At 47.1% G+C, this 15,283-nt stretch overlaps 1 protein-coding gene across 1 annotated transcript; it reads right to left on the bottom strand.

Moving 5' to 3' along the window:
* Window positions 1-1,353: 1,353 nt before the first annotated feature.
* On the bottom strand, window positions 1,354-15,101 carry QRSL1 (glutaminyl-tRNA amidotransferase subunit QRSL1). The gene is made up of 11 exons (XM_038761442.1): window positions 15,015-15,101; window positions 12,578-12,737; window positions 11,917-12,015; window positions 11,096-11,192; window positions 8,783-8,959; window positions 7,013-7,188; window positions 6,812-6,924; window positions 5,025-5,217; window positions 4,694-4,811; window positions 2,718-2,923; window positions 1,354-1,932 (listed from the first exon to the last, which is right to left on the bottom strand). The coding sequence occupies exons 1-11, from the start codon at window positions 15,036-15,038 to the stop codon at window positions 1,721-1,723; spliced, it is 1,575 nt and encodes a 524-aa protein (XP_038617370.1). The 5' UTR covers window positions 15,039-15,101; the 3' UTR covers window positions 1,354-1,720.
* Window positions 15,102-15,283: the final 182 nt, after the last annotated feature.

Genomic DNA, 15,283 nt, shown 5'->3' with positions numbered 1-15,283 from the left:
AAGAGGTAAAATTTCACCCAAAATATGGTATTACTTTTATAATACTAGAAAGGACTCAACTTATTAGGGAAGAAAACGATTGTTGTTGAGATGCCCTTAAATGGGAATAATTTGGAAGGAAACCAGCTCTCCAAAATAGGGTTAGGATTAGATGCAAGGGGCCCCAAAATAGCTAACAAGAAATTGACTACAAGGCTGATTGGAGTTGTTTAATCAACCATTCGCTGACCATTGGCACAGCAACCAGACATGCACAGTGGCAAAGTATATTCATTTTTTCTTCAGGAGAAACTGATTTGAGTTTTAATGTTGTGTATGTAATATGACTTTGCAGTTGAGAGTATGGGTGGTTAACGATCGACCCCCTGGACAGCTCTCACAGAAACCAAGGATCATAAAATGGGAGCCTAAGTGTGGGATTTTCCCATCAGGGCATTCATTGTCTCCTGTATGTGTCCTTGCTCTTGTTTACTGATATCTGGGGTGAAGGGTCTTGCTCTTTGGGTCATTTGGCAGAGTCTATGAGGACTAGGCAATAAATTCAGTCCTAGTTACATAAAGGGTTTCACTTGTGACAATGTGAAGGGTTTCACTTGTGACTTAAATCCAGTGCAACTGCCGTGTGACATTATATGAACCTCCCTAAACACAGATTCTCTAAAAGGAGTAACTTAAAACCTTTCCAGTGGTACTTCATTGATACTGAATTAATGAGCTACTTTTATTATATTCTCAATCAGTCAGTCAATATTATTTACTGAGAGCTTACTGGATACCAAACACTGCACTAAACGCTTGGGAGAGTACAGTAGAGTATGTTAAACCCAATACTCCGAGCCCTCCAGCTCCTTGTTATCTTTCTCCTGGGGCCACTCACTTGCACTGGTGCTAGGAAGCTCTGCAGGAATAGGCCCACCTCCGCACCTCTCCACATCACCAGCCTGTCCCCACTGGCCTCCTCCGAGTCCCCCGCTCCAGGAGAGGTAGGGATGGAGAAGGCAGAAAGGAGAGAGGTGTGAGCAGCCAGAGCAGGGTGGGGCTACCCAGAAGTTTTGAAATTGAATCCAAGACTGTCTTCACTCAACCACCTAGATCAATAAGGTAGGCTGGATTTTTTACATGTAAAATGGAAGAAGTGAGACCAGTGTTTTGGGAAAGAAATTCAATGGATTCTCCAATAACTTGAAGATGATAGTCTTGAGGAACCACACCGCCTTGACTGACATCACTTCCACAAGGCACTCTGCCCTGGCATTTGCTGTCAGAATGTTCCCAAATTCCCCAACAGCACTTCCCCCTGCCACCCCCCCCCCCCATCTAAAACACACAGGGAAGGCACAACTACAGGAGAACTGATTTTGTGTACAGCATTTATTTTTCACTTTTTCACTTTCACATGATTTATCCCCTCGTGCATTTCATGCAGAAGAAACCGAGGCCAGAGCAGTTAACTGATGTGCTCAAGGCCATTGGCATTGTTGAGATGCAAATCAAAGGCCTCTGACTCCCAGACTTGTGCTCTTCCCACTAGATCACACTGTCTCTCCAGTCCAATCTTTCTCTTTATTGGAAGCTGGCTGAACGATCAACCTATTATTCACCCCAGACAAAAGATGTTTGTTTGCTTTGCTTTTAGCCATCTGGGACAGCAGTTCATCTCGTATCGCTACGAAGGACTGCTTCTCCAACCGACTGTGACACTTCTGCGCATCCCCTGGTTCTAAGACACAGAGACCGATTTCTCACGCCGAGCAGCCACCAGGCTGGCCTCCGTCAGGTCCTCGAGGCACAGGGCAGGGAATCTGACTTGTTGTTCGAACCACTTGGCAACTGCGAGAAGCTGCTGCTCGCAGAATGCCCGGCCGATGAACTGGAGTCCGATTGGCAGCCCCCGCTCTGAGTGAGCAGCTGGGACAGTTACCGCAGGCAGCCCTGAGTGGGAGACAATGGGGATTAGTGATCCAGTGGCCCCGCAGGGCCAATGCACTGTTCTTCCTCAGACCTCCCCCAGACTGTGCTGGCACAAACGATTCAATTTCTATGTTTGGAGCTTCTTCCTCCCTCTCCAGAGCCCTTCTTGACTGTCCCCAGTTTATGAGGGAAGGACTGATGATGAGGGAGCCCACGAGTGACTGGAAACAGAGCGAGGGTCGGTCAGTCTGATGTCTGGGCCCTACGCCAGAGTGTGGACAGCACTGGCAATGGATCATCCTCTGGGTACACAACTAAGCCCCGCAACCTAGCCGGGGCTGGGGTTCTCCTCTGCCGGAGCTGTGGGGTCTGCCCTGGATCCACCCACCTATGTTGGGGGGCAGATTTGAGGCTGCACTTTGTGGCAGCTGCTAAATTACCAGGAATGTTGGCCCACTGGGCCAGCAACAGCCCTGTGGGAGCAATGTGGAACTTGAGAGGATTCCTTGGACAATACCGTTCCACAGCTCTTATTCCTGGGGGGTTATTATTGATTTATTCGTTTAGGTTTTAATGTGTTTCCTGTCTTTCCTTGTGCATCTTTCACCTGTTCTCCTTTGGGAGGCTGAGCATCCCCCAAGGGCTTATAGTCTCCGAATTACAATCCTTAGGTTTTCCCCAGGGCACAGCAGTGCTCAGCACAAAGCATTAACTACTGCAATGATAAAGAATAATAAGTGCTGGGGTAGAGAGAAGATCATCACATCAGACCCAATCTTGCAGGGACAAAGATGCTGCTTTCTTACCGGCCATATTCACAGCCTGGGTAAACACGTCATCCTGGGCGCTCCGGGTCCTGTTGTCTTCCTTGATGAACTCCAGGTAGGGAACGGCATCGCTCAGCGTTGTGGGAGTGAGCAGCACATCCACACCAGAACTGAAGACGTGGATGAAGTCGTTGGCAATGAGTCGCCTCACTTTCTGCGCTTTGATGAAGTAGTCATTATAATTCCTGGAAGAAAGGGGTGGTAGACAGATTGTCAGCCTTTATGGCTGTTAGGGGATAGCAGAATTTCCCGAGGCTGCACCAGCTGACCAACTCAGAGCTTTCCCCATGCATACTCAGGACTTGGCTAAGTACTGGTCCTCAGTGGCCTGCTCCAAGGAGGAAAGACTGGCACAAGGGGGAGTCCCTCTGGATGCTGGGAGAAAGAGAAAAAACTAGAGATATGTGTCCCACCCAGGAAGGCAGAAGTCCCCAACCCAAGTGGGCTATGAGGGAGGAAGCTGGGACTCGGTGGTGCAGTGACTGCCACTTGCCATTTTGGCAAGCAAAAACAAGTCTCCCCCTAAGCATGCCACTCATAACTTCAGGAAAAAGGAGCCATCTCAATGAATCAATCAATGGCATTGATTGAATACATACAAATTAATTTACCAATGGAAAGAGCTCGGGCTTGGGAGTCACAAGGTGTGGGTTCTAATCCCGGCTCCTCAGTTATCAGCTGTGTGACTTTGGGCACGTCACTTAACTTCTCTGTGCCTCAGTTACCTCATCTGTAAAATGGGGATTAAGACTGTGAGCCCCACGTGGCACAATCTGATTACCTCGTATCTCCCCCAGCACTTAGAACAGTGGTTGGCACATAGTATGTGCTTAACAAATACCATTATTAGTATTATTATTATTTATTGAGTTCTTACTGAGTTCAGAGCAGTGTACTAAGCACTGGGGAGAGTACAAGGCAATAGAATTGGTAGACAAGATTCCTCAAGGCACTTAGTTTAGTGGCAGAGACAGACATTAAAATAAATTACTGATAGGGGAAAGGGCAGAGTAAAAGGATATGTACACAAGTGCTGTTGGGTTGGGGAGAGAATCAAAGTGCTTAAGAGTGATGTGGGACTGGAGTGGGGAGGGGACAGGGTTTGGGCAGAGAAGATGAGGAGTTCTGTACTGTTTGGGACATGTTAAGTTTGAGGGGCTGGTGGGACATCCAAGAAGAGATATTCTGAAGGCTGGAGGAAATGCGGGACTGCAGAAAGGTCAGGGCTGGAGAAGCAGATACGAGAATCATCTATTTAGAGATGGCAGTTGAAACTGTGGGAATGAATGAGTTCTCCAAGGGAATGGGTGTAGATGGAGAAAAGACTGTACTACATTAAGACAATTTACAAGTTAAAGGAGCAGGAGGATATGATGAAGTACAAACATGTCAGGATGAAATGGCTGAATAAATGATTTGATATATGCATTAATACACATATACAAAAGTGTTGAGGAGAGGAATTAAAGACAAAAGTGGCTGTTGCACTGAAGTGGTTAGGGTGTGGGGAATTAATGGGGGACGTATTTCTCGAGGCGGTAGAGTTTAGAAGGGTTCGGAAGGTGGAGAGGGATGTGGCTTGTTGAATTTGACGGGAGAAAGAGTTTTGTGTCAGGGGAAAGATGAGAGCAGAGGGTTGGAGACTCAAGGGTCATGTGTGCAGTACAGCTAAAAGGTTGATTTAGAGACAGCAAAGAGTGCCAGCTGGGGAGAAGAGAGTGATTAGATCAGGAGATGACAGCCTTAAAACCAATGTTTGATTAGGATTAGGAGTGTTTGATTAATACGGAGAGAACTGGGTAGCATTGGAGGTTTGGAAGCAGGGGCCTGAAACATCCTGACGGGCGCTTTAAGAAGCTGGATGGAGAGAGACTAAAGAGGGGAAGAGGCTTGAGAGAGTCATAGGCTTGGAAGTCAGTGGGATCTATGTATATTTCCCAAATTTGCCACCTTACTCTTTTAGAAGGAAAAAGTTTCCTGAGATAATTCGTCCTCTTACGACATCATTGAACCCTTCTCGTCTGGTCGCAGCATACATGGCCTCTGTGGACACATCTGTGTTACACCGGTGACCTGCGGGGCCAATGTGGAAGACCCATGAGCCTGGACACTGAGGTTCAATCTATAAACAATCTGGGTTGCTGACAAGACATTGAGGTTTGGGGGATATTTTATCTTTTGGGAATCTAGGGTCCGCCTTCCCGTGGAGATTTGGGAATTCCAAATAGGGGAATGTTATTTTGGAATCTGGAGCAGCATGCAAAAAGGAAGGAAGGAAGACCTTACCATATTCCAGTCCATCAAATCTTGCCATGTTCGATGCCACTTCTGCTGTGCACAGCACATGATAGCAGACTATTGAGTAACTGGTGTGGGGGAGCGACACTTCGATCACTCTGGCCCCAGCGCTCTGGAACAGGTCAGCAGCTCTGGTCCAGAAGGCTTGAGTTTCACAGGATAGCCCTTCAGCCCGGTATTCCTGATAGGAAATCAAGTCAGTGAGAGACTACTTTAGACTGGAACGTCTGACCCAATTTGCTGATTTTCTCTGACCTTGGCTCAAGCTAAAGAAAGCACAACGTGCCTAGCTAAACAGTGGGACAAAACCGTTAGTTGAGTATTCCCCTCAAATACAACATTCCTGTATTCTGAAACCTAAATTTTTTGGGTAAGAGGAAACAAGATGGCTCCAGGGTGATAAGACAGGAGCAAAAGAGTGTGGGCAGTGGGCCGGTGTCTCAGAGAAAGAAAGAGGGGATTAAGACTGTGAGCCCCATCTGGGACAGGGACTTTGTCCAATTTGATTAGTTTTTATCTACCCCAGCACTTAGAAAATTGCTTGACACATAGTAAATGCTTAACAAATACCATTATTACTATTATTATTAATAAAGAGACATGAAACAGAGATAGGCACAGTAGAACAGACGGCAAGGAACTAAGAGAGGATCCCACATTCAGGTAAAAGGTTCCTCAGGGAGGTTAGCAGGAATTTTTTTGTCTTTTGCTTTTTTTAAAAAAATGGTACTTGTTTAGTGCTTACAACATGCTGAGCATTGTTCTAAGCGTTGGGGTAGATACAAGTTTATCAGGACAGAAAGAGTCCCTGTCCAAGAAAGGACTCACAGCCTAAGTAAGAAGGAGAACAGGTACTGAACCATTTTTCAGTTGAGGAAACCGAGGCACAGAGAAGTTAAGTGACTTGCCCAAGGTCACACAGCAGGAGACTGGCAGAGCCAGGATTAGAACCCATGTTCTGACTTCCAGGCCTGTGCTTTTTCCACTAGGCCACACAACGTCCCTGTTGGCTCCTATGCTTCAGGGCTCGTACAGTGATGGAGTGTGTTACCAGTAATTACTCTCCCTAACTTAACCTTCCACAGAGGACTCTGTCCAATCCAACGCTACTACTTCAGAGGACATGTATCCTGTTGTTGTTCCTGGATGCACAGTTGGTGATGTCTCCCAACAGCACGGGACCATTTATTGGTGTCATCAAGATCTTCGCTGGGCGGGTAAGGCCTGAGGCCTGGGGACGGCTACTAGAACTGAGGGTAGCAGAGTAGCTACTGCATTTTTAACATTCAAGATGTCACAATTTTGCAGAAGGCCTCTTTCACTTAAACTACTTTTGATCTAATTCCCTAAATGCTACCGGACGGCTCTTGGGGTAGAAGTGCTGACCCAGATCTCCTGAGTGCTAGGCAGTGCTGATTCAGAATGCAGAAAAGTCTCAGCTCATGCCTCACGTGAGGCCTCATAGAGAAGATTTACACTTGTGGGCTCACTATTGCCAGTCTGTTTTCCTTGACAAGAACTCCAATACTGAAGCCATTCACTTCTCTATGGCGGATGGAAATGTCTTCAGTCAGGGACCACTTGTGTCCACCCAACTAACCTGACTTTCTCCTTCTCACCTGCTCATTAGAGAGCCCTCCTGACCATGACTTTGGAAAGCTGGACATGTGGCATATCCCTTTAAGATCACCTCCAGCTGGAGTCTCCCCCATGTGCCTGGAGTGAACCCAGGAGGCCCAGGTTGGCATTTCATGGTAAGAAATTAGCAAAGGTACCTTGGGTATCCCAATGCACAACTTGCTGATGTCCACCGAACTGGGGAGGGCAAATGGACTGACAACGTCTTGTACCGTGGTAGAATCTTTGGGGTCGTGCCCAGCCAGGACCTCTGAACGGAGAAATGATTCCAATGAGTAACGCAGGCTGGATTTCTACTGTTAGGAAACTATATAAGAAGCCAGTAAGGCACAAAATACCCAAGACGATGGCTGCATCCTCCACGCATCTGGTCAAGATTCCCGGCACGTCCATCGAGTTCACCAGCGGAATGAGGCCGTGACGGGAAACCAGCCCATACGTGGGCTTTAACCCGACAAGGCCGCATTGGGCGGCTGGGTTTCTGGTCGACCCGCCCGTATCGGATCCCAAAGCCCTGGAATTTAAACAGGATTTTCATTAGTACAGTGCAGCACATCCAACTGTATTCAGGTTCTGCAAACTAAATTATTCAAAGAAGCTCTAAAAATGCATCATGAAGGAACAGTGCTCCCCAGAAGAGCTTCACTGAGGATGGTGTTCGCAAGCCTCAGCTACTCTCAGTCTCTCTTGTATTGACTGGCTCAGAGCAGACAGCTTGGGACGCACAAGTTGACCTCCCCACAGAGGCCAGAAAGGACACGGCCCCCTGGTACGCCGCAGACAATGCCAGGGGTTAACTTCCACTTTAAGCAAGCCTGTGTGAGATACGGGGGCAGAACCCTCCACCTGTACCACTGAGATCAAGCTCCTGACATATTTATTGTTCGTATCTCCTACTTGTGGAATTTGTTAAGTGCTTACTTTGTGCTAGGCACTGGGGTAGATACAAGCAAATCGGGTTGGACACAATCCCTGTCCCATATGGAATTTATAACCTTAATTCACATTTTACAGATGAGGTAACTGAGGCTCAGAGATGTGAAGTGACTTGTCCAAGGTCACACAGCAGACAAGTGGTGGAACTGAGATTAGAACCCAGGTCCTTCTGATTCCCAGGCCTGTGCTCTATCCACTAGGCCAAATTGCTTCTCACTTCTCCCAGGAATTACATGTCCTGGTGCCAGTGCTGCTCCAGGCTACCAGGCAAAAAGTACAATGGGGAGGGCAGAATTCATTCATTCATTCAATCATATTTATTGAGTGCTTACTGTGTGCAGAACACTGTACTAAGTGCTTGGAAAGTACAATTCGGCAACAAATAGAGACAAGCCCTTCCCAACAATGGGCTCACAGTCTAGAAAGGGGGAGACAGACAACAAAACAAAACAAGTAGACAGGCAAGTAGCAGCAAGATGGTAGCTTCCGCTGTGGCCCTTGGCTGGCTCAACCCTCATTATTAAAATGGAAGAAAATCCCCACAGATGCCAGCAAAGGCCCTGAACTCTGACAGTTTCAGAGAAACGAATGAAAGAGGTCAAAGCCCATAGCAACTTCCGCACTTCTTGGCCGAAAGAAGAGTAGGGTCCGAGGAAACTCTGGACCAGTTAGTCTCTACTGGTGCCGATGGGCCCTGTGCTTTTTAATTAATAATTAATTAATAATTTTATTTATTTCTGTTAACCTCAGTCTCCCCCTCTAGACTGTAACTCACTGTGGGCAGGGAATGTGTCTGTTGTATTGTTCTATTGTACTCTTCCAAGCTCTTAGTATAGTGCTCTGCACATAGTAAATGCTCAATAAATGACTGACTGACAGACATGTCTTTCTGAAGGTTTTAAGACATGCAAATATTCAGCTCAGCCTCTCCTCCAGCAACCCTCAGATAACAGTGGTGCCTTCATCTCCCCAGTGTCTCTCTGCAGTTCAATGGTGCTCGCACTAGCCCATACTGGAGTGGTTCTAAGGAAATTCCAATTGTCCCCAGAGAAGACTGAAAAGAAGGAGAGTAAAATAGTAGATAGGGCAGGTGGCCTGTGAAGACATTTCTCAGGGGAAGCTGTGGTGGGGCCAGTCTGTGGGGCTCCAGTGTGGTTGGAAAAGGCTCTTACGCGAAGCAAGTGAAGGCAGCCACTGCAGCAGCACTTCCCCCAGAGCTCCCTCCGGCCACCAGCCACTGCGGCTCCTGGTCCTCTTGGCCGGAATCCGAGTTCCCCTTCTCCCAGTACTGCCTGGAGTAACTCCAGGGGTTTCTGACTGGGCCGAAGACCCCATCCGTGCTCCCAGATCTGAGGAGAGAACATGGAGAATGTCTGGATGCAGACTTTTTTCTTAACGATATTTGTTAAATGCTTACTTTGTGCCAGGCACTGTACTAAGCACTGGGGTAGATTACAAGCTAATCAGGTTGGCCACAAGTCCATGTCCCATGTGGGGCTCACAGTCTTAATCCCCATTTGACAGATGAGGCCCAAAGAAGTTAAGTGGCTTGCCCCATGTCACGCAGCAAACTTGTGGCAGAGTCAGGATTAGAACCCAGGTCCTCTGACCTCCAGGCCCGTGCTCTATCCAACAGGCCATGCTGCTTCTCAATCACTCTAGTCTACTACCTGCTCGAGCCTGGTTCTAGCTACTGGTGATTCACCAAAGCATAAACTGGGGCAGGGTAGGGGGAACACCTGTATACCCAGACCGCTTTTCTTCTTCCTCCTGTCTGAAATTCACTTTGGTTTCTATTTCCCCCATTAGACTGTAAGTGCCTTGAGGGCAGGGATCATATCTTCTGATTCTGTTGGACCCTCCCAAGTGCCTAGTACAGTGCTCTGCATGTAGTCGGTGCTCAATGAGTACTACTGACTGATTGAACCTGCAGGTCATCCTTGGAAGAAGTGGAACCTTTGATGGAGTCTCCCAACAAAAATGAGTCAGGCCCTGAGCTGGTCACTTGTGAGCCTGCACCCTGCCAGTTTTCCAGGGATCGCCTCTGAGCTAAAAGCTTCACTCCAAAGGTATGTGAACCGACTTTCCCAAACAAGATGCCGGAGTCAGAGACCTGGAACTCCGGTCTTAAGAAAACCAAATCACTTTTGAGTCAGTCCTTTCCTGGGCAAGGATGGAGCTTCATTGGTGGGGGCACGGTGGACGGGGATGATGGGGAAGAGGAGCATTTTCCTAAGACTTCTATCATTCTCCAGTCAATGAAGTGTTACCTAGGCACTGAATTCTAGGCAACAGGGTGTTGGGCTGCAGGGCATGCCTAGTACCGGTGTCTGGAAAAGAAGTATTTCCTCTCAGACTCCCAGAGTAATCTGCAGAGTCTCTATTACGTGAGCAATAGGGGGAATGAAATATGCCATTTCACAGAGGCCTGGTCCCAACAAAAAGAGGTTAAAAATATGTCCCATCGATGGAACACAGACTTATAAATTAGATTTAAGGGATCTTGGGACTGGAGAGAACCTTGCATCCAGTTAGCCCAATCCCCTGTCTTCAAGCAGAATAGTACTAAATACCAATAGGGAAGTTTTTCTAGGTATGCACATGTGGGTGAAGGTAGAGGTGTGACCAACGGATCTTTCCCCACCGGGCATGCATTAAGATCTCAAATTTTTCTCACAGATCCCCAAGGGTCTAGACTAGCAGTCTGCCCAACACAGGCAATTATTTGGTCATTTTGATTGTTATTACTATTACTACAGTATTTGTTAAGCGCTTACTATGAGAAGCAGAGTGGCTTAGTGGATAGAACACAGGCCTGGGAGTCAGAAGGATATGGGTTCTAATCCTGACTCCGCCACATGTCTGCTGTGTGACCTTAGGTCACTTAAACTTCTCTGTGCCTCAGTTACCCCATCTGTAAAATAGGAATAACAGTGTGAACCCCATGTGGGACAGGGATTGTGTCCAACCTGATTAACCTGTATCTACCCTAGACCTTAGAACAGTGCTTGGCTCATAGTAAGCACTTAACAAGTACCATAATTGTTATTATTTATTATTACTATGTGTCAAGCACTGTTCTAAGCGCTGGGGTAGATAGAAGCTAATCAGGTTGGATACAGTCCCTATCCCACATGGAGGGCTCAGAGTCTAAGGAGGAGGAAGAAGAGAGTATTGAATCACCATTTTACAGATGAGGAAACTGAGACCCAAAGAAGTTAAGTGACTTGCTCAAGGTCATGCGGTAGGCAACTGGTAGAGTCAGTATTAAAACCCAGATCACTGCTCTTTCCTCCAGGCCATGTTGCCCCTCTGTCCTGTCAGTTTCCCAAAGAACATGCTTGGATCCTGTTTTTTATGTATCTCCATAGTACGCTGTTGGGCGATGTATAACCAGGCAGCAAAATCCATGGCAGCACTCAGCCAACTAATTGGATTAAAGATTCAGAAGAGAGACACCTCAGGAGAAAGTGATTGCAACTCACCCCATAGCAAACTCATCTAAGTTTGTTTTTCCCATAAGCACAGCCCCCTGATCCAACAACTTCTGAACAACTGTGGCATTATAAGGGGGTACATAACCTGAAAAAACAACATAGTTTAAAGTTATTTCTGCCCTCCGATAGGGATACTTAGGGATGAGCTCAGTGTGGCTCACCACAAGCTATGATCCAAGGGAAAGAGGACTGCTCTGGGACATCAGGAGATCTGGGTTCTAGTCCTGGTTCTAGCTGTACCTGGCTGATGTGGCCAAAGACCACACATGCACCTTGCAACATGCTGCAGCCCTTTGGAAGTAATACATCTGTGGAAATCCTTTGAATTCAGGCTACTTTTTCCATCACCTTTCTAGCACTGTTGTCAGTGCAACTGGCGACTTACAAGAGGTGAATGAGTCACTGCACAAACATGCCACCTGCTCTATAGTGCGCCGAAGGACAAATGTTTTTTTCCCCTCTAGACAGGTGAGGCATAGACTGACTGATCCCCTGCCTAGAATTACGAATGGAAACCCACCCTCAAATTCCTTATTCAGTGCTCTGTCCCCAGGCCTTTCCGTATTCTCAGGATGGCAAGCAGCCAATGCACAAACGGAAGTGGGCTGGATTCCAAAGGGAAGTAGCTGGAGTCCCTGGGACAGGTCACTGCTCCCGGGGCATTTACTGTTCTGGCCCCTCACTTCTCTGGCAACTGAGAGTGATAATGCCTCAAATGCCTAGCTTCCTCCTAACTTCTGGCCTCCCAGCAGCACTGGTCCCAGCACCACTATTCTTAAAGCCGGTCAGGCCTCCGAGCCTCACTGTACCTTTCAGCATATTTGATGCACATGTCGTCTCAATGCCCGCGGTGCTGAAGTTGTCTTTTACTGAAAAGGGAATTCCATCTAAAACTCCCAGTTCCTGCCCTGCAAGAAAAACCAATCAATCCATCAATTGTGTTTACTGATCACCGACCTTATCCAGAGCACTGTCCTCAGTGATTGGGAGAACACAATACAATCAGCAGATATGATCCCTCCTACAAGGAGTTACCACTGGGTCAGGGAGATGGGCATAGAATAATATACAAATAGGAGGAGGAAGAAGAGGTCAGATAGTGAAGTGTGTTAAAACATATGTATAGAATTAAGGGAACAGTGAGAATTTGTGAGAGCAAAAGTGCTGAAAGGATATTAGGGAGGTGTGTCCCTTTCAAGGGCAAGGAGAAGGAAAGCACTGCTTTAAATGAACAACCCCATAACACATGTTGCAAGCTCACCACTGACTTAAGACACAAAAAGAATCAACAAAGCTCAAAATTTTCCTTCCCAGAGAATCACCCCTCTAAGTAATTGCCTGAGAAGGAAATTTTAGCATTTGGATGGTTGGTTGAAAGATGGTTTACTACCTCTGTTCACTAAAAATGTTATACCCAGTTTGCCAAAGACTTGCCTAGAGGAAAAAAATAATATAATTGAAGACATTTACCTTTTTTGTACCTTTTCTCAGATTCTTCAGCTTGATTTAAAGCCCTCTCTTCCGCCACAGTAATATAAGCATTAAGAAACTTGGTTTCTTTGATGCGGGCGAGACATCTTTGACACAGCTCTACTGGGCTTACTTGGCCTTGTTTCAGAGCGGCAGAAATCTACAATTAAATTTAATGCCATTAATCATTTTTGGTAGTCCAAAGGGATCCCCAGTTTGGGGAAGAGAACAGGCAAACTTCTTGACTTCCAGCAATTTTGGATCCAGCCAAAGGCAGGCTAATACAGGCAACCCAGTGGGTGCTTTATAAAAGCTGCTCCCGCACTGCTGAAGGTGGTCAGTGACTTTTGGGACCACGGTGACTGCTAAGTAGTTTGCATGGAACCAAGTCTGGAGGGGCTCAAGGTACCTCTCCCTGGGAGACAGTGGAAGATTGTGTGCTCCAGAAATTTGGAAGTCTGAGAGATGGTGGGTGGTGGGGAAGACAACAGGGCCCTTCAGAGGCTTCAGAGGTGGGGGCGACTTGGACACCGATATACATAAATAAAGATGGTGGGGAGGAGAAGCAAAGCTATAAAGTAGATGAAGGAGCCGGGCGAAGCATCAGGAGGAGGATCCACCAAATGATTTCAATCTTCTCATTGGAGGAAGATGCAGAGGATGGACATCCAGCTTAAGGGGTTGCCTAGAGGGGTAGAATAGAGCTCCCTTTTGTGATCCAAGATGAGCTCCTGACTGACAGAGGGATTCCAATTTGTGAGCTGGGTGAACGTGTTTGCCTCTTTCAGAGTCTGTTGTGGTTTTCAAACAGCCTCTCGGTTTCCTGATTTTTCTCCAAGCCACCACTCCAGGAGAGCAACCCCTGTCCTGCTAGCTGCCAGCCAGGCTGGTCAGCCTGCTACTGGAAATGTCCACTGCTAGAGCACATTGCTTAGGGCTAGGCTTCACTGTGTCTTTAAAAGTTTTTTTTACTTGGTTTTAGCTTTTGCAAGCAATGGAAAAGACTCTCCTGGCCCTACCAAGACACTCGTTGAGTATCGTTCCTTGAGTAGAGGAGGTGTTCTTCTGTTAGAAGATGCCACTGCCAAAGATGAGACTGTGTCCACGAGGGTGAGTGTCTATCACATGTTGACATGCCAAAGGGATGCACATAGTAAGCGCTTAATAAATGCCACTATTATTATTATTATTATTATTATATTGACTGAGCCCCCTCTTTCCTCTCCCCCTCCTCCCCATCCCCCCAGCCTTACCTCCTTCCCCTCCCCACAGCACCTGTATATATGCATATATGTTTGTACGTATTTATTACTCTATTTTATTTGTACATATTTATTCTATTTATTTTATTTTGTTAATATGTTTTGTTCTCTGTCTCCCCCTTCTAGACTGTGAGCCCACTGTTGGGTAGGGACCGTCTCTATATGTTGCCAACTTGTACTTCCCAAGCGCTTAGTACAGTGCTCTGCACACAGTAAGCGCTCAATAAATACAATTGAATGAATGAAATGAATGAATACTATTATCATTACTATTATTAAGACTGTGAGCCCCCCGTGGGACAACCTGATCACCTTGTTGTTACAGAACAGTGCTTCGCACATAGTAAGCGCTTAATCAATTCATTCATTCAATTGTATTTATTGAGCGCTTACTGTGTGCAGAGCACTGTATTAATCAATCAATCAATTGTATTTATTGAGCGCTTACTGTGAGCAGAGCACTGTATTAATCAATCAATCGTATTTATCGAGCGCTTACTGTGTGCAGAGCACTGTACTAATCACTTGGGAAGTACAAGTTGGCAACATATAGAGACGGTCCCTACCCAACAGTGGGCTCACAGTAATCAATGCCATCATTATTATCAATGAATCAATCGTATTTATTGAGCGCTTACTGTGTGCACCGCACTGTACTAAGCGCTGGGGAAGTATAAGCTGGCAACATATAGAGACAGTCCCTACCCAACAGTGGGCTCACAGTCTAGAAGGGGGAGACAGAGAGCAAAACCAAACACACTAACAAAATAAAATAAATAGGATAGATGATGATGATTATTATTAAAGGGGCCGAGTCGGTGACTTGGGACCTGAGCCCCCCCTCCTTCTCGCTCCCCACCAGGGAAGCAGCGTGGCTCGGTGGAAAGAGCCCGGGCTTTGGAGTCAGAGGCCATGGGTTCGAATCCCGGCTCCGCCACAAGTCTGCTGTGTGACCTTGGGCAAGTCACTTAACTTCTCCGAGCCTCAGTGACCTCATCTGTAATAATGGGGGTTAAGACTGTGAGCCCCACGTGGGACAACTTGATCACACTGTATCCCCCCCCAGCGCTTAGAACAGTGCTTTGCACATAGCAAGCGCTTAACAAATGTCATTATTATTATTATTTATTATTATCATTATTATTATTATTATCTCGACCTCCGGCGCCACTCACTTCTCGGAGGGTCAGGCCCAGCATGGTGGCCGAAGAGGCTTCGGGAGGGGCGAGAAGGTCAGTAGCCACCGCCGCCGCCGGGTAACATGGGCGCAGCCATCTTGGGTCGTTCTGCGGCACCTCTCTATGCCGGACGCTTTGATTGGTTGTGGCCGCCCGGCGAGGGAATCATCCTCGCTCGCCATTGGTTGGCTCGAGGAAGCCACCCCAGGCCGACGGAAGACTCGGGCTGGAGCAGGCGCAGCGATCTCAGGCCTAGTGGGATGGGG

Source organism: Tachyglossus aculeatus, chromosome 19, assembly GCF_015852505.1.
Source record: "Tachyglossus aculeatus isolate mTacAcu1 chromosome 19, mTacAcu1.pri, whole genome shotgun sequence".
NCBI lineage: Eukaryota > Metazoa > Chordata > Mammalia > Monotremata > Tachyglossidae > Tachyglossus > Tachyglossus aculeatus.
This window is presented reverse-complemented; position numbering and strand designations above follow the sequence as displayed.